The 26,319-nt window shown below is 39.7% G+C and overlaps 1 protein-coding gene across 2 annotated transcripts in view; it reads left to right on the top strand.

Annotated features, from left to right (window-relative positions):
• The window catches only part of crebbpb (CREB binding protein b), an 83,847-nt gene that overhangs the window by 39,244 nt on the left and 18,284 nt on the right, over positions 1 to 26,319 (top strand). The window contains exons 5-19 of one of the 2 annotated variants that reach the window (XM_057861363.1): positions 1,081 to 1,194; positions 1,590 to 1,829; positions 1,935 to 2,031; positions 7,664 to 7,801; positions 7,880 to 7,997; positions 8,075 to 8,243; positions 10,617 to 10,670; positions 10,804 to 10,925; positions 15,444 to 15,629; positions 15,699 to 16,061; positions 19,784 to 19,951; positions 21,228 to 21,393; positions 21,537 to 21,655; positions 23,290 to 23,529; positions 23,599 to 23,687. In XM_057861363.1, the coding sequence (XP_057717346.1) occupies positions 1,081 to 1,194; positions 1,590 to 1,829; positions 1,935 to 2,031; positions 7,664 to 7,801; positions 7,880 to 7,997; positions 8,075 to 8,243; positions 10,617 to 10,670; positions 10,804 to 10,925; positions 15,444 to 15,629; positions 15,699 to 16,061; positions 19,784 to 19,951; positions 21,228 to 21,393; positions 21,537 to 21,655; positions 23,290 to 23,529; positions 23,599 to 23,687 (2,383 nt within the window). Of the gene's footprint in view, positions 1 to 1,080; positions 1,195 to 1,589; positions 1,830 to 1,934; positions 2,032 to 7,663; positions 7,802 to 7,879; positions 7,998 to 8,074; positions 8,244 to 10,616; positions 10,671 to 10,803; positions 10,926 to 15,443; positions 15,630 to 15,698; positions 16,062 to 19,783; positions 19,952 to 21,224; positions 21,394 to 21,536; positions 21,656 to 23,289; positions 23,530 to 23,598; positions 23,688 to 26,319 lie in introns of both variants that reach the window. The other variant, XM_057861362.1, reaches the window with a different exon arrangement.

Here is a 26,319-nt window from a genome sequence, read left to right as displayed (position 1 = left end):
GAATGTTAATAATGTAAATGCCATCTTGAGGATTTATTGTCATAATAAACAAATACAGTACTTATGTGCTGTATGTTGAATGTATATATTCGTCCGAGTTTTATTCATTTTTTTCTTAATGCATTGCCAAAATGTATATGATCGGGAAAAATTATCGGGAATGATTGGAATTGAATCAGGAGCAAAAAAAAAAGCAATCGGATCGGGAAATATCGGGATCGGCAGATACTCAAACTAAAACGATCGGGATCGGATCGGGAGCAAAAAAACATGATCGGAACAACCCTAATTATTATTTCACATGTTATTTTGGTGTTTTAGAGTGACACTGATGGTTTGGTAAACTTGTTAGCATGTTCTTTATGCTATAGTTATCTGAATAACTCTTAATGGCTATTTGAAGTTAACATACCGGACATGTTCGCATTTCGTTGTTCATGCGTCATGTAACATTATCATACTGTATACTTATTCAGCATGTTGTTCTCAATTGTATTTTTATTTTAAGTTGCCTTTCAGAGATGACATATCTGTTCTATGTGTTTGATTTTATCAAGTAAATTTCCCCCAAAAATTAGACTTGTACTCCGGTGCAACTTATTTGGTTTTTTTCCTCTTCATTGCGCATTTTTGGGCTGGTGCGACTTATACTCCGTTGCGACTTATAGTCCGAAAAATACGGTATATATTAGGGGTGTGACAATGCAAACAGGTCACGGTTGTCACAGCATTTGAAAGTTACAGTTTGTATACCGTTACTCTTATATCAGTGAATTTTTTTTTTTTTAAATCTCAAAAGTGTGACCTACGTTTTTTTTTGGGTGGGATGAAAAAAAATCAATTCAATCAGTTAATATAAACATCTTTTATGTGAAAGATTTTTTAAAATGTTACGTTGTTTAAGGAGCTAAAGGACTTGTCAGAAAGACAATATAGAAATGAATGTACCAAGACATCTGTCATGGCCATTAATCAATGCTCATGACGGTGTCATGTTATATTTATGAAATTGGGAGGAATAAGAGTATTTTAAATTCTACAACAATTGCCTGTGACACCTTTCAATCTCTTCTGGCACAGTGGCCCACTGTGCATCGTCCAGGCAGATCATCTCACATTGGAAGAACTGCACGCGGCACGACTGCCCTGTTTGCCTGCCTCTGAAGAACGCCAGTGACAAGAGAAACCAGCAGCGTGAGTGCTACATTTTTCAAACTGAAAAAAGATGCTAGATGTTGTTCTTATGCGGCGCCACCTGCAGGTTGCGCAGCTCTGCTTGCCACGGGTGGAACTGAGGCAGGAATCCTTAGAAAAGGCTGGGCCTGTAATGTGACACCCGGGGGAGGCGTTTTGACGTGCCGCTCTAGTGGGTGGGCGGGGCTTTGGCACCGGGCTGCTTTCTGATTGGTTAAACGAACCAATGACGGATTTAAATCCCCATCGAGGCAGCGTGCAACCTGTCAGCAAGCGGCACAGTTAGAAGACAGTATGATACAAATGTCTATTTTTGTATGTTGTGGTTTAAGTTTTGCTGAACAATAATAGTTTTACATTTGGAGGAATAATTGAATATTTTCTCTGTTTTAAAGCCATGCTGGGTTCCCCCGGGGCAAGCCTGCAGAATGCAATCAGCGCAGTGGGGGCCGGCCAGCCCAGTGCCCCGACCATCAACAACGCAGCCACGCACATAGACCCCAGCTCCATGCAGAGGGCCTATGCCGCTCTGGGTCTCCCCTACGGCAACCAGTCCCCGGCTCAGAACCAGGGTCAGGGTCCTGCTCAACAGAACCCCCAGGGGCACCAACAACTACGTAATATAAATGCAATAGGTAAGCAAATGTGTCAAATAAAATGACATTTGTTGTAATCCCATTCTAAAATGCAGTCTGAAATTGTCTAGTGTCATGCGCTTATTTCTGACTAATGATTTTCAGGCACTAATCAGATCAACCAGATGGCAGCAGGCATGGGGGTCCCCTCTTCGGACCAGACTGGCTTGCACAGCGATTCATTGCCCTCCACGCTCAACAAGTGAGTATAGCTGCCATGTTAATAGGGGTGTGCCATATTAGGCACCCCACGATTCCATTCGATTATTGAACGATGATCACGGTATTGACGATGATCGTGGTTATCACGATTATCGATGCATCTTGCATTACTAATTAATACAGTAGCCAAACAAATTTATGTCCATTATTTATTAAAAATATCCTAATGATTCAACAGGAACGATGGAAATGTGCCCATACAGCAATAAGCTGCCCTTAAGCTGCTTTTTAATTAATTTTCTTTTTACAAGAAAGTGCAAAAACATTGACAATTTTAAAGGGAGTACTTATTTCTCTCAACAATATAATAAAATTTTCGCAGGTGGAATGAATTCCACATTTTCTGGAAACAAAGTGTCTTTAGAAAGACTTCTTTTAACCAATATACTTTGTTTTCACAGATTTCTGTACTATTTCACGTGTTTGTTATGTTACTGCTGTACTTAATCACTGTTTTACACGTTCTGCATATGAACGTTACACGTTAGCGAATTAGCTTAGCGCTCGGCGCTAACTATTAACATCTCAAAAACAACAAGAAAGGCTAAACAGTACAAGAGGGTTCGTGTACTCACCTCTTACAGATGCACATGGGTCTTAGCAACACACTCAGGACATTTTTCAATTGAAATGCCTAGATGCTGGACATGTAAAAGACAAGGAGCAACGAACTATCTCTCCTACCCTCTTGCTCTAAAAAATAACTTGGCTCGCGCTTTTGACCCTGCCTGTCTCATACACAAATTTATTTTCCAGTCTGTTAAAAAGGAATAAATCTCTCTCTCATTTACCGGCAGCATCTATCATAACGTGCGTGCGCTCGTTAACAGTGCCCGGGCGGCAGACGTGTCTTGAATTTCGTTCTGCTACAAGCGGCTGCCATAAAGTTTTGAGGGAAAAATCATCGTTTTTGAACCTTTATGAATCATAATCGAATCGTCATGTGTCGAATCGCGATGCATGTAATAATCGATTTTTTGGAACTCCTCTAATGGTGATATATCATGATCCTTTGTATCACAAAAGGTTATCGATATGCCCCTGCCAAGAATCAAGGTATTGTTTTAAAAAGATGTCAATGTCTAAAAAAAATAAAATAAAAAGGAACCAACAAGGTGCTACCAAAATCTTGGGCGGAACAGTTAAGTCGCTACAGTATCATTTAGTGAAAGCAAAACAAAAATAATATTCCGATTGCTCAAAAAAATAATGTTCACAAAAAGGAAAGTGCTCAATGCAAAGAGAACCGGCATTCCCAATCAAAATAGCTATGCAAAATACACATAAAACTTACTCAGACTTTGCCTTGTCTAGATCTCTATTTAATTTAAAACTCGCCATTGACACCTTGTGGTGTATTTCAATCACTACCTTACGTAGTTAAAGACACTGTGGAAGAATGGCAGGGAGCCCATGTGACGTCCCGCTTGCGACGTCAACAATGGCGAGCTATTAGTTTATTTTTTTGATTAAAAATTTTACAAATTTTATTCAAACCAAAACATTAAGAAGGGTTTTACTATAACTTGTACTCAAATTTATCTTTTAAAAACTACAAGTCTTTCTATCCGTGGATCCCTTTAACAGAAAGAATGTTAATAATGTTAATGCCATCTTGTGGATTTATCGTTATAATAAACAAATACAGTACTTAAGTACAGTATGTTGAATGTTTATGTCCATCTTGTGTCTTATCTTTCCATTCCAACAATAATTTACAGAAAAATATGGCATATTTTAGAGATGGTTTGAATTGCAATTAATTACGATTAATTAATTTTTCATCTGTGATTAACTCGATTAAGAATTTTAATCGTTTGACAGCCCTAATTCAAATCCCTACTAACATTTTCATTTTTATAAACTTCGAAAAATTTGTTTAGCCATTAAGTCGCCATTGTTGTTGACGACGCAATGCACTCTAGATGGTGATGTCACTGGGCAGCACTGTGCTTCCACAGTGTCACCCATTAGCTACATGAACATGTTGTCGGTTCTGCTCTTCTAATTTGAACCCGAGAGGAAACGTGATAAGCAGAACAGCACTGTCGATATTTCACAAAACGAGCAGCAAAAGCAATTAAATGAAGGTTTCCAGCAGGATTCAAACCCGTGTTTCCCGTGCAACAGACGAGCGCATTGATCACAGGACTATACTTCCACGTGACGTTAGTCATGATTTTCCCTATGAAGCATTCGCAACCTACATGCGTTGTCTGTCTGTGCTGTAAAACCTGAAAGGGAAACACAACTGAAAAGAAAGCGGTTGGCTTGACCACCGAATTAGAAAATGTGGCTCACTTCGGACAGGACAGGGATTAAAGGGTGTATTGAACACACAAAAAAACACGCGATCGCGAAAATGGAGACACAAAAACGGTTCGTGACAGTAGATCGGGATCAATTAAAAAAAAGGTAAACTGTGGTGAGAGGCAGACAAACGAAAAAAAACAAGGCAATGATGCAACTAGCAACGAAGGGATTTACAAACTTCAAATGTCAGTAAAATCCATATCTCGGCAAGCCGCTTAGGATCGGTTTAAAGACACTGCTGATAGGAATGCTACAATACAGTTAAGTTACGGTTCGGTACGATGTTCGATAGGAGAGATGCGATTTTCGATTCGATTCAATACATTTAATGGTCCGAAACAAAAAATACAAGTGTTTTTTTTTGTTTTTGTTTTTTTAAAAATTTATTTTGCTAACAAGCAAAACTAACAATGCTATCATATTAACATGCATTTTAGTGCATAATATTTGTGTGCTTACTTCTTAATGATCTGAAGAAATTTACTATAAAAGTGCTGAGAGCAAGCTTTACTGTTTGTAAAGTGAGGCGGGACACACTGTTGCTTGCTACAGCTCTCTTAGTAGCTATGTTTACCACATGAGCAAAACATCCTATTTGTGGTCCAGGTCCATCTGTGTTACGTACTGAATTAACAATATTTACAGCATTATCTATAGTCACTGGTATGGATTGATTTGGCCTGCTTAACTTCCATTCAATCATGGTGTTTTTTAATTCATCGATGTAGTATCACTCTGGGCTCATGCAGCCAATGGCATGGGACTTGGCGGGATCTAACGTAGCACATCTAGGTTGCTATTTGATGATATCTAGTTTGTGCGCGTGAGGTTTGCCGGGGCATTAGAAAAAGTAAAAAAAACGCCACAGAAGTCCCGTCTGCTCATTACTGCACAACACCAGCATTTGGCAATCGACTTTCAAAAATAGGACGAGTTATATGTGCGAGTGGGGATAGCGTATCAGCACACCTAAAATACTAGTCCTTCTAAAAAAAATTAGCATATTATGATAAAGTTCATTATTTTCTGTAATGTACTGATAAACACTTTCATATATTTTAGATTCATTATACACAACTGAAGTACTTCAAGCCTTTTATTGTTTTAATATTGATGATTTTGGCAAAAAAGTCAAGAAAAAACAAAAATCCCCATCAAAAAAAAAATTGCATATCATGGAAAGGTACTCTAAAGAAGCTAATAACCTAATCATCTAATCAACAAATTAACTCAAAACCCCTGCGAAAAATTCCTGAGGCTTTTAAAAACTCCCAGCCTGGTTCATTACTCAAAACCGCAGTCATGGGTAAGACTGCCGACCTGACTGCTGTCTAGAAGGCCATCATTGACACCCTCAAGCAAGAGGTTAAGACACAAAGAAATTTCTGAGCGAATAGGCTATTCCCAGAGTGCTGTATCAAGGCACTTCTGTGGGAAGGAAAAAGTGTGTCAGGAAACGATGCACAGCCAGAAGAGGTGACCGCACCCTGAAAAATATTGTGGAGAAGGGCCAATTCCAGACCTTGGGGGACCTGCAGAAACAGTGGACCGAGTCTGGAGTAGAAACATCCAGAGCCACCGTGCACAGGCGTGTGCTGGAAATGGGCAACAGGTGCCGAATTCCCCAGGTCAAGCAACTTTTGAACCTGAAACAGCGGCAGAAGCGCCTGACCTGGGCTACGGAGAAGCAGCACTGGACTGTTGCTCAGTGGTCCAAAGTACTTTTTTCAGATGAAAGGAAATTTTGCATGTCATTCGGAAATCAAGGTGCCAGAGTTTGGAGGAAGACTGGGGAGAAGGAAATGCCAAAATGCCTGAAGTCCAGTGTCAAGTACCTACAGTCAGTGATGATCTGGTTTGCCATGTCAGCTGCTGATGTTGGTCTACTGTGTTTTATCAAGGGCAGGGTCAATGCAGCTAGCTATCAGGAGATTTTGGAGCACTTCATGCTTCCGTCTGCTGAAAAACTTTATGGAGATGAAGATTTCATTTTTCAGCACGACCTGGCACCTGCTCACAGTGCCAAAACCATTGGTAAATGGTTTACTGACCATGGTATTACTGTGCTCAATTGGCCTGCAAACTCTCCTGACCTGAACCCCATAGAGAATCTGGGGGATATTGTGAAGAGGAAGTTGAGAGACACCAGACCCAACAATGTAGAGGAGCTTCAGGTCGCTATCGAAGCATCCTGGGCCTCCATAACACCTCAGCAGTGCCACAGGCCGATTGCCTCCATGCCACGCCGCATTGAAGCAGTCATTTCTGCAAAAGGATTCCCGACCAAGTATTGAGTGCATAGCTGATATAATTAATTGAAGGTTGACTTTTTTTGTATTAAAAAACACTTTATGTGTCGGTCGGATGAGATATGCAAATTTTTTGGGGATAGGGATTTTTGGGTTTTCTTGACTTTATGCCAAAATCAATATTAAAACAATAAAAGGCTTGAACTACTTCAGTTGTGTGTAATGAATCTAATATATGAAAGTCTAATGTTTATCAGTACATTACAGAAAATAATAAACTTTATCACAATATGCTAATTTTTTGAGAAGGACTAGTACATATTATTGGTCCTATTAATAATGTTATTGGATTTATTGGAATGACGTCATAATTCCTATTATCGGACCGATAATTACTGTGCACCAGCAGATGCAGGTACGACGTTGGGAACTCATCTTTGTTACAAAACAATATGACCAGCAAACGAATTTGACAAAGTCATGCCTGTCTTCATACTAGCTTCGCTTGCTAGCTAGCACAGCTATTCTCCCAATCCAGCCCAACCTCGTCATCAACCCCAGCATGCGTTGCGCGTGTAAAACATGGCGGCCTCCGTAGGTCAAAACATGTCTTAAATATTAGAGATTTTTAAATCAATGGCAATAATATATGTGTTTCTAATAACATATGTTAGTAAAAGATAACAATAATGTTTTATTAAAGCCTACAAGTCTTGAAGTCCAAGGTTCCCTTTCAAAAACAAAAACAAAACTCTGGTAAGCCAGTGAGTTAACAGTGCCACAATTTCTTCCTTTTTCCCCTATTCAATATTTTGATTGAGCTGTCAAGACTCCTAGAATGTTGTATTTAGTGACACAATATAAATGCTGAACCGACCAAAACAAAGAGTACTTGTAAATTTCACTTTCGGTTCAAAGCTTATCACATTGTTGGGCTAACTGTCGAGCTAACTGTTGGAATTCAATTGAAAAATACAAACTTCCACAGCAGTTAATGGGAACCTCTGCTGAATTAGCTTCGATTTTATCCCCCTTTCTTTTGTCTTGCAGTCAGTTGTTGCCAGATGGCTCTGTGGCAGGGGGCATGGGAAACCTGCCTGCTGCCACCCCTCTCTCCACTTCGGGGGTCAGGAAGGCCTGGCATGAACATGTCACTCAGGATCTACGCACCCACCTGGTGCACAAACTGTATGTCACATGTGTTTGCGTGAATTTTTATTCCAACATCTTAATGTGTGACAAGTTTGTTTTTAATCCTTCACTCAGAGTACAAGCCATATTCCCAACCCCTGACCCAGCAGCACTGAAGGACCGCAGAATGGACAACCTGGTGGCGTACGCGCGCAAGGTTGAGGGTGACATGTACGAGTCGGCAAACAGTAGGGTACGTTGACGCTTTTCTCCATCCGGCGACTGTTACAGTTGCAGTCTTCTAAATATGTTGTCATCTCCTCTGACTAGGATGAGTATTACCACTTCCTGGCAGAGAAGATCTACAAAATCCAGAAGGAGCTGGAGGAGAAGCGACGCTCGCGGATCCCGAGGCAGCCTGGCATGGTGGGCAGCGCTGGCCCCCAGCAGGCAGCCATGACTCAGCCCAACACAATGGGGCAGCCTGTCAGACCTCCCAGTCAGTAGTGAAAATGTCTTTGCATAGACTTCATAACCTATTGACATGACACTGGAAACAGGGCCGATTTGTAGGGGGCCTATTTTCAAAAACTTCAAATTAAAATATTTTCAAAACCAAAGCTGCTACCAACCTAAAACCAAAACAGGCACCTACCTTAGTCTCCATGAGCAGTGGCATCAAAAAATTCAAAGACGTTCCCTCACAAAATCCCAATTAATTATTTTTTTATATACGTATAACAAAACTTAAAATGGCTATAAAAGTGTCAGATTTTACACTAGATGTACAAAAATTACCAAATGCAGAGATAATCACCTATATTTTCAATAGCAATATTTAACATTAGTTTTTGCCAAATACACTTTGTTTTTTTTTTGTTTTTTTACTGCAAGTTTTCAACAGCTACAGTAATAAATCACTCAATCTAACATCAGAAACTTAATACTTGAGGAAAACATTCAGAAGCAATAAATAATATGTAAATAGATTATTAATAAATTCTATATAGACTTATTATAGAATAGAATAGCCCTTTATAATCATTATTCACTATATACTGTTAGCGAATGAGGCTAGCGGCCGCCTAACGTAAACAGAGCTTTTCTGGTGAAAATTCTTGTGAATAAATACTTAAATCCCCGAATTCTTTATGGATATGGATGTAAAACAGTCTCGATTCTTGGTTAGAAGCAAAGAAACCGTGCAGTTAGCGTTATTTTACATATATTGTCGAAGTACAATGCTACTCTGTTAGCGAATAAGGCTAGCAGCCGCCTGTTGTAAACAGAGCTTTTCTGGCGAATAAATGCTTAAATCCCCGAATTCTTCATCGATATGAACGTAGAACAGTCTCGATTCTTGGTTAAAAGCAAAGAAACCGTGCAGTTAGCATTCATTTTACGTATATTTTTGAAGTAAAATGTCCCTTTATTAGGGCAAGAAGCTAGCGGCCGCAAGGCGTAAACAGAGCATCTCTGGCAAAAATTCTTGTGAATAAATGCTTAAATCCCCGAATTCTTCATAGATATGGATGTAAAACAGTCTTTATTCTTGGTTAAAAGCAAAGAAACTGTGCAGTTAGTGTTTATTTTACATATATTGTCAAAGTACAATGCTACCATGGTGAATAAGGCTAGCGGCCGCCTGGCGTAAATAGAGCTTTTCTGGTGAAAATTCTTGTGAATAAATGCTTAAATCCCCGAATTCTTCATAGATATGGACGTAAAACAGTCTCCATTCTTGGTTAAAAGCAAATAAACCGTGCAGTTAGCGTTTATTTTACGTATATTGTCAAAGTACAATGCTACTCTGTTAGCGAATGAGGCTAGCGGCCATCAGACGTAAACAGAGCTTTTCTGGCGAAAATTCTTGTGAATAAATGCTTAAATCCCTGAATTGTTTATAGATATGGACGTAAAACAGTCTCAATTCTTGGTTAAAAGCAAAGAAACCGTGCAGTTAGCATTTATTTTACGTATATTATTGAAGTACACGTGAAAGAGGCTAGCGGCTGCCAGGCGTAAACAGAGCATTCCTGGCAAAAATTCTTGTGAATAAATGCTTAAATCCCCGAATTCTTCATAGATATGGACGTAAAACAGTTTCGATTCTTAGTTAAAAGCAAAGAAACCGCGCAGTTAGCATTTATTTTACTTATATTGTTGAAGTACAAGTGTAAGAGGTTAGCGGCCGCCAGGCGTAAACAGAGCATTTCTGGCAAAAATTCTTGTGAATAAATGCTTAAATCCCCGAATTCTTCATAGATATGGACGTAAAACAGTGTTGATTCTTGGTTAAAAGCAAAGAAACTGTGCAGTTAGCGTCTATTTTACGTATATTGTCGAGGTACAATGCTACTCTGTTAGCGAATAAGGCTAGCGGCCACCTGGCGTGAACAGAGATTTTGAATAAATGCTTAAATCCCCGAATTCTTCATAGGCGTGGACGTAAAACAGTCACGATTCTTGGTTCAAAGTAAACTGTGGCTAGTCGGTTACGAAAATTAGCCGCCTCCATGTGTGAACAAAGAAGAAAATTCCTGCGAATAAATGCTTCAATCACTCATGAATGGTACGAAGAATATAATATTTACCTTGAATCCTCGAACAAATCACTCCTGAGACAATCGTTCCTGTTTGTATGCGGTACAGCTTTCGTAGTTCTTTGAAAATCCAATCTTAAATCCTAAATGAGCGTGCGCCGTCTTCGGCTATTACTAAATGAAGCTCGGCCCCGTCTGATAAGGCGTTAACGCAAAAAATGACAAAGTGTAACGTCAATAGGTAATGAAGTCTATTGTCTTTATTTATATATATATATATATATATATATATATAAAACTTTTAACTTGACAATTTCCTTCCACCTTAGATGGACCTGTGCCTTTGCCAAATCAGCTGATGAACCGCATGCAGGTGGCCCAAGGTACGAGTGAACGTTTCATTTCTTAGCATCCGAGTGCCATTACTTTTGACAATCTGTTTGGAGTTTTCATTGCACATTTTAGACTCCCATCAAGACTAGAGATGTCTAATTGACAATGTGTGTATTCCTAAAGGAATCAATCAGTACAACCCAATGGCAATGCAAAATGCGCAGATGTCACAGTCACCCTTGGGGCCACGGGCTCCTTCGCCCATGAACCACCCCCAGCAGCTCAACATCAACTCCATCCCAGCAGTGAGTTTCATCTCCTCTGTCTTAGGGCTTGATATTAAAACTTTTTTTTTAACCATAAAACGGCAAATACTACAATGTAGTCCAATTCGGAGTCCAACATTTTCTAAGCTTCAGAAATCAAACCAAACTTTATAGTCGAGCGTGAAATTGCAAATCTAGCGGAAAATCCAAAGGAATAACTCCAAAAGGTTGGTTTGTTTTGTTCTTTGGCTTTTTTTGTTAGAACCAGTGTTGTTTTTGGTTGCTCTTTTAATTTTCGTCTTAGTCTTTTGGACGAAAATACGTATTCGTCTCAGTCATATTTTAGTTATTTCAAAATGTGTTTGTCTTCGTATAGTTTTAGGTAAATGAAAATTCAGACAAATTTCGTCTAGCTTTAGTCGACAATTCTCAAAATGTTTTTGTCTACAAACTTCAATAATTTCAAATTAACCTTGAAAGACGAGCACATAATTGTAGGGTCTACAAGGACATCAACATCTTCATGATGATAGTACACACTCAGAAGGAAAACAGCACATTATTTGCAATTAATTAAACTAAGCCTGTCTCGATATGCAATAAGTAAGGGTGTAACGGTACATGTATTTGTATTGAAACGTTTCGGTACATGGTGCTCGGTTCGGAACGGAGGTGTACCAAACGAGTTTCTTACGTAATGTAATCCTTTTCAAGGCTGTGAGTTGATCGGGTTACAGTTTCTTTGCGTAGATGATATTTACTCCTCTTCTCTACTATAATGAGGACCAACACGGTTGGACAGTATAACCCAGAAACGTCAACAGCGCAACAACGTGGCCGCCGCGAGAACGCAGTGAAACACGGGCGTAAAGTAAATCAGCCAATGCACACCAGTCGTAGTGCGGCCGCGTGTTAGACGTGTCCCAGAAGTGGCTCAACACGACGCACGCGAAAAGAACGGCAGTTTATTTTTTGGCGCGAGACATGACCCTCCTGCGTCTATACTACTACCAGTAGCTAGGCTCGGGAATACCGGAAGTGTGTTTACTTGTGTAAAAATATGGTGGATCCGGTTGATTTTCAAACTAATATGCAATCGTAACCCACTTTTTGAGTCCATCAGATCTCTTGAGTGGTAGATTGGGGCACAGTTGACTTGTCTTTGTTTATTTACTGCTGTCTTCTCTGCTATAATAATAACCAACACGGCCCCGTGTTCAATACAAAACCCTCCTACCACAACAAAACAAGTAGGAACTAATATTCACATAGGAACTAAAGTTATACAACATTAAATATACAATATAAATGAATACTAGATCACATTTGTAAAATATAAACACATAATAAAATAAATGATAGCCCATTTAAATAAAATAAATTGAAATGAGCTAAAACACCTGTAATTAAATAAGAATACACAGATCCTGCTTACACAATTAAATTTATCAATTTCTGTGTGGCGCTTTAATTTGAGAAAATCCACCAATGAAGCTTTTGAAAACCGTTCATAAGAAAAAAAAAGATTCATTGAGGCATTTCATTTAAAAAATACATGTTAAAATCTTTGTCATTGGGATTGTTTTCTCTTTAGCACAGGACTTTTTTCTTCTTTCTTTCAGAAAGAAAGCTGACCAATACGCAGGGTCTGAAAGACAAATTGTTGTTGGATTATCTTTAAATACCCGCTACTTTTTGAGCAGAATTCTAGCTTTGTATAGGCTAATGTTCCTATTGTTGAAAGGACAAAGGTGTGTAATAAACAACTAGCACATTTATATTTTGCATTGTTTTCTTACTGTACCGGAAATGAACCGAACCGTGACCTCAAAACCGAGGTACGTACCGAACCGAGATTTTTGTGTACCGTTACACCCCGAGCAATAAGTCAAATTATCGCATGGTAAATAAAAATGAGGGCGGTAATTTTCCCGGCTGCAGTTTATATGCATATGCATACATATGTGCGTGCGTGCACTCGGCACACGTGCATGTTGATTACATATGAGACTCCAGTAGCGCTCACAGATTTTTGTTAGCCATCAACATGCCGTGGAATTAAAGCTCAGACATACAAAATAAGGAAACACTTCTGTATTAAACATTGTAAAACGTTAGCATTGCTACATTGAGGCTAATGGAAAAAAGACGATGTACTAAGCACTTTAGTCTGCTATAAAACATTGACAGTCTTCTCTACAATGCAAAATTGCGGTTTAAAGGTGACACATCAAACATGAAAACTCACTGGATTAAAGAATTTGCAAGGGATGTGAACAAAAGAAAAAAAATCTATGCCTGATACGACTGCATGACGAAAGAGAAGTGCATTCTGTTGTTGTTTCTTTTTACTGAGTGTAAAGCTTACGGTTAGTGGCTTAGCAATTGTACTTCCGGTGAACATTTCGAAATAAAAGCATGTCATGTTCAGATTTCTGGAGGCAATCGCATTTACTTCAGATTCTACACTAAGAATAAATTTAAATGACACCCATTATGAAAAATCTGATTGGCAATGATAATATGATGTAATAAATGATAATAATTTGGCTTGAAGTTTGTTGCATGCGCACTTTGCAGGACAAGATGACAGTCATTTTGGATGAAATCAACACTTTTAATAGGCTCTAATTGGCAGACAACAAAAACGACAGTGGGTTTCTCACCTATTTCATATTCTGCACCTAACTAGCTTTAAAATGACTCATTATACATTGTGTGTGTGTTTTTTTTTTTTTTTTTTTAAATATTTATACATTTTAACTCATTCACTCCTAGCCATTTTCACCGAGTATGGCCCTTCGCTCCCGGCCGTTTTACTGGATTTTGACTGATTTTGCAAGGCCCACAGAAAATTCTGTTCTATTGCTATATAAACATGGAACCCACCAAAAGAATGGTTAGACTCTTTTCTTTCAGCAGGAAAAAAAGTTAGTTCATATCTTTTTTCCATTCTTTAGAAATCAGCATTAGAAAATCGCGTAGTATGAGCAGTTTTCCAATTTCTGATGAAAAAACAGAGAAATTGAGCTTTTTGTAAAAGCATAAATTCCAAACATAACTTTGACTTTAACACAGCTATTTTTTGCTTTAGTTACATCCCAAACATCTGAATAATGTTTTCCTTTTACAAAATAAACAACAAGACCACTAGAGCTTTTGATAGCAAAGTAACAATTTATTTACACATAACTGAGAGATGACGGTGTTGTGGCCGCGTCAGCCGGGGTAAACTTTTCCCTCATCGCCGCCTGTCTCTGCTCGGCGAGCAGCATGGACTCAACGGCATCGTCTGCTGCACTGGTGTTCCCGGTCGTTCTACTCGGTCGTCCAGCCCGTGGTATAAAGGGCGTCCTCCCGTTTGTTCTGCTCGGTCGTCCACCGCCTGGCATCCTGGACGTCCATTCGGTCGTCTTCCGCCAGTGCCCCGGCCGTGCGGCCGGCCGTTCGTTCCGTTGAATCGGTTTGCGTGTCTTACCAAATGCGCTACTGCCCTCCAGTAGCCAGTTTTATTGCTTTAAAATGGATTTTCTGCGTTGTGCTTTGGAGCTAAGTTGAATCAGAACCAAGAGATGTCTCTTGTGGAAAAAAACGTGAAAGACGTATAAATATGTCTTTGTTGACACTGAAACAATTAAAAATAGAATGTATTTATACGTTTTTGGGAGCAAATGAGTTAAAATAGTTTGTGTTTTATTGAAGAATAACAATTTATTGCATTTCAATAGGTGATTTATTAGGATATATTGTCACTATATTCGTGGTTGAATATGAAATGAAACAATGTATCACTTACTAAAATTTGTATCGCGACAGGCCTAAATTAAACTCACCTGGACGCCACGAATTCTATGTAAAAAGTTTTCCAAGAGTTTAAAAAGACAGTCACTGCGCTAAATGCTGAAAGTCAGGTGATTAGCAATTGTTCCTACAAAATGGATAAGCGACAAGACTTTTGTGAGGGACTGTAAATATTTAATTGCACAAAAATGCCTTTAGGAGGGGTCGAGGCGATGGCGCAGAAATGGACAAAAGTCCGTCGATTGCAACATCTGGAAGCTAAATCGAGTATATATTTATCGGATTGCAGTATTGGTTATTTTTATTTTCTTTTTTTATCTGGATTATTGGTGTGACGTCATAATTGCTATTATCGGCCGATAATCATAAGTAACCGATATTATCGTGCATCTTAAATATCAGTAACCGATATTGTCATGCATCTTAAATACCAAGTACATGTTTGCCTAAATTAAATTGTTTTAAAGGACATTCATTCCCAAATGAGAATGGGCAAAAAATCTGAAACATGATTTGTGAATTCTCTTTTTTGAAACTAAAGTATGAGTAAAACATATGTCGTGTGGTAATTAGATCTGATATAATGCAATTGGTAATGATAGATGTCCTATCCATTTTGACTGTGCAGTGAATAATAACTGCCAGGCCTCCTACTCTACATGGATTAGATGTCTATCGCCATCAATGTTGTAATAAATATCTGATAACAAGATGCCTACTTTCGTAGTCATTCAATGTGATCTCTTCCTTTCCCAGATGGGCATGTCCCCTTCAAGACTACCGCAGAATCAAGGAATGATGGGTAATCATGTGGGTAACATGGTCCCTCAGCCGACCAGCCAGGGGCAGTATTTGCCACAGGGGCAGTTCCCTGCAGCTGCCGGAGGAGCAATGAATGTGGCCGTGGGCATGGGTCAGCCAGTAACGCAAGCTGGCGCACAGGTACCAAAAACTGCCGCAAAGAATTAAAATCATCATGGATTGTAATTATGACAGTTTTTCCAAACACAGTCGCAGAATTCCAACCTGGCTCTCAATGCGCTGGGTACCCTGGGCCCCCAAATGCCCTGTGGTCCTGCAGCCCAGCCAGGCATGGGCACCACCCCTCCGCCCAACCCTTCTGCCAGCCTTCAAATGCAACCGCACCATCCGCCCGCGTCAACACCGCTGCTGCAACAACCCTCCACTCCCGCCTCGACGGGCGGGCCGGGCTCCAACCAAGCCCATGTACCCGGCAGTCACCCCGGTCCTCCTTCCGTTGTTAGCACGCCGCCTGATCCCACCCAGCCGCTCACACCCTTGCAGCCCCAGCCCGAGCCTTCCGGCATGTCGCAGCAGCCCAACTCTGTGCAGGCGCAGCATCCCAGCACACCAGTGAGGCTTTTTTCTGCTTATCAATTTGGCCTTGCTGTGTCAGCTAGCATATCCAAACAGCTAAATCTTGATGTACAAACGCCAGACAGATTTGTTGCTTTATTTTTGTTAATAGGTTCTAGGGCTACAGCTATCGATTATTTTAGTAGTCGATTAATCGATGAACTAGTTAGTTCGAATAATCGAGTAATCGTATAAGGAACATGAACATTTTTTAAAATACCTGAGCTGAGCCTCAAACGCTATAAAATTTTAAAAAATCTATGTACAACAAAAAACATAGCAAAAGTCAGCTAGCTTAGATGCTATAAAACGCTAACGCTTTTTTTTTTTATTTTTAACTAGAGCTGAAACGAATACTCGAGTAACTCGAGTTTAAAAACTGATCCGAGTAATTTTATTCACCTCGAGTAATCATTTATTTTGACAGCTCTAAGCATCACGTTTTGCCCGGACTACTTATAATGCGGGACAACGCGCTGATGTCACGTGCGTAGAGGAAGAAGCAAAAAAAAAACTTGCTGCAGCCGACAGCCGCTACAAACGACGCCGACGTCGCTAAATACTAGCCCGCATGATGCTACGTTGGTAGCAGGTAGCGTCTGATAAGTCTCATAGAGATCACATGTATGTTCAACTAGATGCGAATGACACTCGGCCGCGTCTTGGCAGCGTTAGTAAACAGCCGCCATCTTAAAGCAGTAGAGCGCTAAGCGCAAATAAATAAGATTAACGTTACTGTCAGTAGCTCAAGTAACGTTAGCCCTGCGGAGGGCTAGGTTTCTATTAATTATGACCACTTTCAATGCGTGGCTACATACAGGCTTTAACATAACATAGCGTTGTGGAGTGATGAGGGTGTAAAATAATGCTAACTATCAATTTTAGCTCAGTAGTCTTTGCTGGATAAAACACCAAGTAGCACTGGAGCCTAATGTGCTCCAATACAGCCTGTATCATACATTTATTTTGAACACTGCAAAAACTAAAAATCCTATCAGGACTTACAGTTTAGACTAACTTAAAACTTAACTAGAACTTAAAAATGGCTTGACACAAATAGAAATTCAATTGAAACACGTGGGGAAAAAATCTTTGCTTTTAGGTGATGTGTGTTATCAAGCGGAAGGGCATTTTTAGGTATATATATATATATATATATTTTTTTTTTTTTAAAAATAAGATCTAAAGGTTTTTTGAGTGAAAGTAGTGAATTATTTTTTTCTAGTCACATCTGAGATGCAGTCAATAAAGACATTGATTGACTGAAAATGGTTCAAGATTAGATGAAATGTTTTGTTTTCTCATGTATATTTATAATTGCTCTTCACCTAAACATATATTTGTTTTATCCGATTACTCGATTAATCGATAGAATTTTCAGTCGATTACTCGATTACTAAAATATTCGATAGCTGCAGCCCTACTCTTAACAAGTGGTGCAGACACATATTCCCAAAAAACAAACACACAAAAAAAACCTGCTAAATATACCAATAAACTAAATTACGAATGCATTAAAAAAACATTAGCTCAAACAAAAACTTGGCTTATGTTGGTCTTAACATGGAGCCGCTGGATTTAGCCATGTGAAATGAGGCAGACTAGAGGGCAGTGTATCCACCCAAATCAATAAAACTAAATGGAAACACTTTAAAAATAAACCATTACAACGCCACTTTAATTAAACGAACACTCGAAGCAGCAAAATTTAATTCGAATGTTTTTTTCTAATTCAATACTCGAGTTAATCGATTAATCGTTGCAGCGCTAATACAGTGGGGAGAACAAGTATTTGATACACTGCCAATGGGTTTTCCCATTGTCAGTGTATCAAATACTTGTTCTCCTCACTGTAGGTACCACTTTATTTGACAGTGGCGTCATAAAACTGTCATAAGACCGTTATAATTATTATGTGACGCTATCATGGGCATTACTGAATGCTTATGACAGATGTCCTTAAGTGTCATCCAGCAAATTATGGCACTAAATCCATCCCGCTTGAATCTTTTACATCCATTCAAAAGTGAGATATTTTGCTGGATGACAATAGATAACATCTGTTATTAGCATTCATTAATGCGAATGACAGTTTCATTTCATTATTATGATTCTTATGGCGCCACTGTCAAATAAAGTGTCACCAAATGGTGTTAAATGGTGTTAAACTTATATAGCGCTTTTCCACCATACCATAACTAGCAATGAATGAAACAACTGAAACGGTAACTGAAGAAATAATTAGCACAGAACATGAACTATTGATTCTTAGTTACATCTGTAGCGCTGCAATGCATGCTAGGAGGCATGTTGGATGGCAACAGTGTTGACAGCAGGTGGCAGCAGATGTTGACTGTCTCCCCCAAGGAAGCTGTGATGGCCAAATGAAGCTTTGGACCTAATTGGTTTAAAGGTTCATGGTGGTTCAGTCTTATGACGCTGCTGTCAAATAAAGTGTGACCGGTAGAGATGTCCCGATCAATCGGGTCCGATCACGTCATTTTCAAAGTATCGGAATCAGCAAAAAAATATCGGCCATGCCTTTTTTAATATATAGTATATTTTTTAATTAAATCGTTTTCTAATTGTATTTAACGTTACAGACATAATATGTTACACTCATCCAGAGTCTTTAGTTTAGGCTTAAGGTAGGGTAATCAAATTTATCCCAATAACGGCGGTAATGAATCTTTTAAAAAATATATCACGTTGAAATATTTAACACAATTAATGCATGCGCTGCACGACCCACTCACGCATTGTCGCGCTCAATCTATAATGGCGCCGTTTTACCTATATAGAGAGATAAAAGGCAGCGTAAAATGAGTAGAGTGAATTTTGGCAGCCTTTGGAGCCTTTTTTTAATTGGCTAAAGCCTTACAATCCCGCTTCCCACGATTAGAAATATCATGGTCAGCAATGTGGGGAAGCAAGGTAGCAATTGATCTTTTTCTTAACACCTTATGTTATTTCCTAACGCAGAGAAGATATATCAATTGGTAGCACTACGCACAGTCATGGTTCCACTTCCCATCATGCATTTAGGCATGGCTACAGTATCATTTACTGAAAGCTCAACAAATACACTAGATGGCAATATTTAGTCACAATATACAAAGTCACAAGTCTTTCTATCCGCGGATCCCTCTCACAAAAAGAATGTTAATAATGTAAATGCCATCTTGAGGATTTATTGTCATAATAAACAAATACAGTAATTATATACTGTATGTTAAATGTATATATTCGTCTGAGTTTTATTTATTTTTTTCTTGATGCATTGCCAAGATGTATATGATCGGGAAAAATTATCGGGAATGATTGGAATTGAACCGGGAGCAAAAAAAAGCAATCGGATCGGGAAATATCGGGATCGGCAGATACTCAAACTAAAACGATTGGGATCGGATCGGGAGCAAAAAAACATGATCGGAACAACCCTAGTTACCGGTTATCTTTTGGTGTAAATATCCCATAATACAGTGAGGACAGCTGTGGCTATGGTCCAGTGCGGCTTATCTATGAACAAATGTCGTTTTTGTGTCAAATTTGGTGGGTGGCGGCTTTTAGCCAGGTGCCCTTTATAGTCCGAAAATTATTGTAATCATTCAGCTTATGTATAGATGACAGAAACATTCATGTCCGAGAGATTACCTTCAACCAACACTTGAACAAGGATTGAAAAAATGTGTCAATCTCAAATATATTCCACTTTTTAGCTGTCACAGGCTGCTGCCAGCGTCGACAACAGAGTGCCCACCCCTGCCTCTGTGGCCGAGGTCAACTCTCAACAGAAACTCCCCAGCATGAGCGCCACAGACGTCAAGGCGGAAATAAAAGATGAAGATGATGATGGCGATTCCGGGAACAAGCAAATAAAAACAGAGGTTTGTGTTTACTTGAAAATTGAGTTTTAATACCTGGCGTCCACATTCTACGTGAGCATCACATTTTGGGTCATATAAGCCATAATATACAAGTAGGCATGTGTCAATATGAGATTCTGACTGTATGATAACTGGTATTGCAATTACAGCTTTAAAATGTGTTACTTTGAGATATCTGGGATTTAAAAAACAAACAAACTTTTTTTCCATTGGACAGGATTTTTTCCCCCAAAACATATTAGCAAATTGGAACATAATTGTAATGTTAAGTTAAAATACATTTAAAAAAAAAAAAACTGAAATATTCTAATTAAAATATATGCAGTCCCTTAGGTGAGCCTAAACCCATAACCACAGCTCAACATTATTACCATCAGAACAAAGGGGAGGGTGGTGGGAGAGTCTATAAGCTAAGTGATTGGGAGGGGTGGAGTGTACACAAATCAGCTCTGTGATGTAGAATCGCGTGACTCCCTTGTGAGTGTAAGCCCGTCTGCAACTGACCCTCACCACCCCATCGCCAATCCCGCTACCGAGGCCCCCCACCCGAGCGCGCCCAGTCACATCCAGCCGCGCGCAAACCCCATCAAACACGGCGCCACCCCACAGCCCCCACCCATCCAGCTCAGGAAGGGAGGGAGGGAGGGGACGCGGGCGGGGGGGCAGCCGGTCCCTCCTTCTGGAGCTCAGAAAAGGAGCTATCGTCGTCACCCCCCCACCCCCACGGGATCCAGGGTGGTCCCCCGGGCCACCCGCGCCCCCATCAACTGGCCTTCAGGGATGGGAAGAGGGGACGCACCACCAACTCCACGCCCGCCCCTGCCCCCGTCAGGCCCAAGAGCCACAGCCGCAGCCCCCCAACCGGCACGCCATGGGACCCCAAATGGCCCACCAAGGGCAGGGCATGGTCCCCCGCCCGAGCAGGCGACACCCAGCTGATACACCGGCGTCCAGCCAGCGACCTGCGACGGACTGCAGGGCGGATACCCAGGCAGAGAAGAGAGGGGAAGGCAGAAGCCGGAGAACACCGAGGAGCCGCCGCGGGGTGACGCGAAATTGGAATCCCGACCTGTCCCCACTCCCGTGGCTGGCAGTCCAGGCGACAGCCAAAGAGTTAAATGAGTACCCTAGAAAGGATTACATTGAGCGAATGGAGTCACAGCGAGCTTAGTCACAGAAGACATTCAACTGAAGGTTATAATTTACCTGAAAAAGAAGCATCGTAAAGCAAGGTTTTTAACATGACTCATCCTTTATCTTTCTGTTCTCGTAGCAGGATGACGAATCCAAACCCCCTATGGTGAAGCAGGAAGAACCAGATGCAGCGGAGCCAAAGCAGGAACCGATGGACACTGAAGAAAAGAAGCCAACGGTTAAGACAGAACCCAAAGACGAGGCGGAGAGCGGCGGCAATGCGGCCGCTACTCAGAGCCGCAAAAAAAGTGAGCGGTCTTTTCAACAAGTATTCCCCAGAAAACCTTTGATTTGAAAATTTGTTAGCTTGAAACATTTCCAAAAGTCTTGCTTTATATTTAAACATTCAGTTTGTAGACTCAATTCGTATTAACACTTTTGCTCTGTGCAGTTTTTAGACCCGAGGAGCTCCGGCAAGCTCTAATGCCTACGCTTGAGGCCCTCTACAGGCAAGACCCTGAGTCCCTTCCCTTCCGCCAGCCCGTGGACCCCCTACTGCTCGACATCCCAGTAAGTGTCAATCCACACTTTGTTGGCTTTTTATTTTCTCCCCCAAAATATAGACTTCACTATCAGTTGACAGGACAAGGGGCTCGGAGCCAATCCGTAGGGGGCCTATATTGAAAAATATTTTCAAAGCCGCTACCGACTTAAAACCGAAACATACACCTCCCTCAGGCATACAGTATGTGAGTCTCCATGAGCAGCGACATAAAAAAATTCAAAGTCGCTCCCTAATAAAATCCTGATCATTTTTTTTATACAAGTACAACAAAACTTAAAATGGCTGTAAAATTCTTAAATTTTATGCTAAATGCACAAAAATCACCAAATGCAGAGATAATCTATATTTTCAGGATCGATAGCAATATTTGACATATAAGTTTTTGCCCAAAATAGCAACTTAATTTTTTTTTAATTTAGTGCTGTAAGTTTTCAACATCTAATCACTCAATTTTCACATCAGTAACTTGATACTTGAAGAAAGCATCCAGAATCATCTTAATTTTACTCAACAGAAGCAAAATTTGCATTTTTCTATATACAATCACAATTTATTTAGGTTGAGTTCCGATGTTACTATTGCCTCAGCACGGAGGCACGTCTATCTTGCCCTCGACATTTTTAGATTGAAAAGTTGCATAAAATAAAACGCGTAAAAGGCATTTTTTTTTTGTATGGATGCAGAAATGTCGAAGTTACTAGGTTTTTTTGCCCTAAAACGGGTAGATTGCCGAAAATTACCTGATCATTTGAATGTAAACTTAGACTACTGTGGCAGCCATCAAAAAACAAAGAGCTTTTTAATTTGAAAATTCTTGTAAATAAATGCGGACATCCTGCAATTTTTTTAGTTATGAACATAGAACAGTCTAGATTACTAATTAAAAGCAAAAAAAAAAAAAAAAAAACAGGCAGTTTTCATTTATTTTACATAAATATTTTGTGCTAAAATTTCGCTATTGTGGAAATCCAACATTGTGGCCATCACAAAACAGCTTTTTAAGTTGAAAATTCTTGTAAATAAATGCGTACATCCTGCAATTTCTGTAGATATGAACATAGAACAGTTTGGATTCTTGGTTAAAAGCAAAGAATGGGCAGTTTTCATTCATTTTACATAAATATTTCGAGCTAAAATTACGCTACTGTGTAAATCCAATGTGTCGGCCATCACAAAACAAAGAGCTTTTTCAAATCTTGTAAATAAATCTGTACATTCAGTAATTTCTATAGATACCAACATAAAACAGTCTAGATTTTTGGCAAAGCAAAAAAAAAAAAAAACAGGCAGTTATCATTAATTTTACGTAAATATTTCGAGCTAAAGTTTTCCATGCATTTTTTTCACAACCTTTCAAACTGCATGCATTGGGCTAATCTATATAATAATTACCTTGACTCCTCAACCAAATCACTCTTGAGACACTCCTGCCTGCTTGTATGCACTTTCGTCCCTTTTTCCACCTAAATCCGGCGTTTGAACGTAGCGTGTGTTTGAGTTTATTACAGTGAAAGCCATATGCTCTGCCTGGGTAGGCGTGGCACAATGTTTGTGGGAGCTGTCTTGTCAACTGATGGTCAAGTCGATGCAAAAAAAAAAAATTGAATTAAATAAAACTCAAACCATCCTCGCTTCTCAGGACTACTTCGACATCGTAAAGAATCCCATCGACCTGTCAACTATTAAACGCAAACTGGACACGGGGCAGTATCAGGAGCCGTGGCAGTACGTCGATGACGTCTGGCTCATGTTCAACAACGCGTGGCTGTACAACCGCAAGACTTCTCGTGTTTATAAAAATTGCACCAAGCTGGCCGAGGTGTTTGAAACGGAGATCGAGCCCGTCATGAAGTCGCTGGGATACTGCTGCAGCCGAAAGGTAAGATGACATGCCGCGCGCTACTCCTTACCACGCGGAAACGTGACTTTCTTTGTTTTTGGTCCGCAGTACGAGTTCTCCCCGCAAACGCTGTGCTGCTACGGCAAACAACTGTGCACTATCTCAAGGGACGGCATCTATTACAGCTATCAGAACAGGTAACTGACATGAACGGGGTTAAAGGTTAAGTACTTCACTCATTGATTAGACATGCTACTGCATTTACAACCATTTTATTTTCTGTGTCCACTGTCCTTTCGCATTGACTTGTCTTACAATATATCAAGTCTTGATTGTAACTCGCATCTATCACCCAAGCGCCACCTGCTGGACAAAATATTATTGCACTCAAATTGCTTGAAATGATTTTTCACCAGTCCAATCCATTTTAAAAATATTTTCAAACCTCAAATCACTGAATTCCAAAATTAAATTGCTTAAGTTGATGGTGTTCAAGAAGACAACAATGCCAAAACGACAGAAATATGACTCCTATCTATTAGAATTTGAATTTTTGTCATAGCATGTACATACATGTGCAGTATAATAAGTTCATAAACAGACATGTGAAAAAATTAGGACACCCCATCAAATATTCAGTACTTTATCAAGAAATGCTCACATATCAATGCGTGATCTTGTTTTTCTTTATCTCTGGAAAAGAAAGGGCAGCGTGGTGTCAAGTTTTGACCTGTTTATAAAACATGTTGTCAAAATGAGAGGGATTTTGAATGGGAATTTGCTAAATTATTAGCTTGTTAGCTTAGGGTTAGGTTATGAATTTAAAATACATGCTTTAGTATCCAATTTCGAAGTGTTCAGTGAATCCACATGTGAAACTTGTGAGGTTCGGTACCTTCAGCAAGGTTAAGGACCACTGAACTAGAGCAAAGGCAGGAGATTCAGAGACCCACCAGCATATTGAAAAATATATCTACCATCATGAGAAAAAATTAGGACACCCCATTAAATATTCGGTTCTTTATTAAGAAATGTTCACATATCAATGTCTGATCTTAGTTTTTTTTTATCTCTAGAAAAGAAAGTGATTTAATTTCAGGTAAACAACAAGAATTATCATTGTATTACTCATTAAACCAAATTTATCAACAAAATGCATATCTTAACTGAGGAAAAAGTTAGGACACCCTACCACCTAAAAGCTAGTGTTACCCCCTTTGGCTGAAATAACTTCAGTGAGACACTTTTTGTAGCCATCTACCAGTCTTTGACATCGGTCAGAAGAAAGTTGTCCCGCACCTCAACGCAGAATACTTTCAACAGTGACTGACTGTTGAAGTGAGAGAAAACAGCATGGTAAGATTAAAGGAGCTGTCTGAAGGCCTTCAGAAAAAAGATTGTTGACGCTTATGAGTCTGGTCAGGGATTTCAAAAGATCACAGAAGAGTATAAAATCAGCTATTCAGCTGTCCGGAAAATAGTCTACAAGTGGAGGACATTCAAAACAACTGCCAACATGCCGAAGTCTGGCTGTCCAAACAAGTTCACCCCGAGAGCAGACTGCAAGATGCTAAAAGTCTCTTAAAAACCCTAAAATGTCATCAAGGGACCTACAGCAGGCTCTTGATACTGTTGATATAAAAGTGCATGCCTCTACAATCAGAAAGAGACTTCACAAGTTTAAACTTCATGGGAGGTGTGCAAGGAGGAAACCATTTTCTCTTCAAGAAGAACATGAAGGCCAACTGACGTTTGCCAGAGTGGATGTAGACAAAGACCAAGACTTCTGGAATAATGTTCTTTGGACAGATGAATCTAAAATTGAATTATTTGGACACAAGAACAGAGGACATGTTTGGCGTAAACCCAATACAGCATTCCAGGACAAGAACCTCATACCAACTGTGAAGCATGGAGGTGGAAGTGTCATGGTTTAGGGATGCTTTGCTACATTAGGACCTGGCCAGCTCACCATCATAGAATCCACCATGAATTCTATCGTGTATCAGAGGGTGTTTGAGGATCATCTGTGAAAACATTAAAGCTGAAGCGAAACTGGAGCCAGCAACATGACAATGACCTAAAACATACGAGTAAATCCACCAAGGACTGGCTGAAAAGGAAGAAAAAGAGAGTCCTAGAATGGCCGAGTCAAAGCCCAGATCTTAATCCCATTAAGATGCTGTGGGGTGACTTGAAACGGGCTGTACATGCAAGAAACCCCTCAAACATCTCACTGTTGAAAGTATTCTGCGTTGAGGAGTGGGGCAAACTTTCTTCAGACCGATGTCAAAGACTGTTAGATGGCTACAAAAAGCGTCTCACTGAAGTTATTTCAGCCAAAGGGGGTAACACTAGCTTTTAGGTGGTAGGGTGTCCTAACTTTTTCCTCAGTTAGAATACGCATTTTTGTTGATAAATTTGGTTTAATTAGAAATATAATGATAATTGTTGTTGTTTACCTGTAATTAAATCACTTTCTTTTCCAGAGATAAAGACAAACAAGATCAGACATTGAGATGTGAACATTTCTTAATAAAGAACTGAATATATAATGGGGTGTCCTAATTTTTTCACATGACTGTAGATGATGTGCTGAAGAAAAAAATACACCATTTAAAAAAAAAAAAAAATCACAGGAGAGCAGTTACTCACAAAGTTACTCATTGCTTGAGTATTCTTTTCACCGGATACTTTTTACTTGTACTTGAGCACATTTTTTGGAGGACTACTTTTACTTGAGTAATATTATTTTGAAGTAACGCTGCTTTTACTTGAGTATATGTATTGGCTACTCTACCCTCTTCTGATCTTAGCATCATAAAATCA

Source organism: Corythoichthys intestinalis, chromosome 16 (assembly GCF_030265065.1).
Source record: "Corythoichthys intestinalis isolate RoL2023-P3 chromosome 16, ASM3026506v1, whole genome shotgun sequence".
NCBI classification, from domain to species: domain Eukaryota; kingdom Metazoa; phylum Chordata; class Actinopteri; order Syngnathiformes; family Syngnathidae; genus Corythoichthys; species Corythoichthys intestinalis.
Note: the sequence above shows the minus strand (reverse complement) of the source record. Positions and strands in the feature narration are given on the sequence as shown.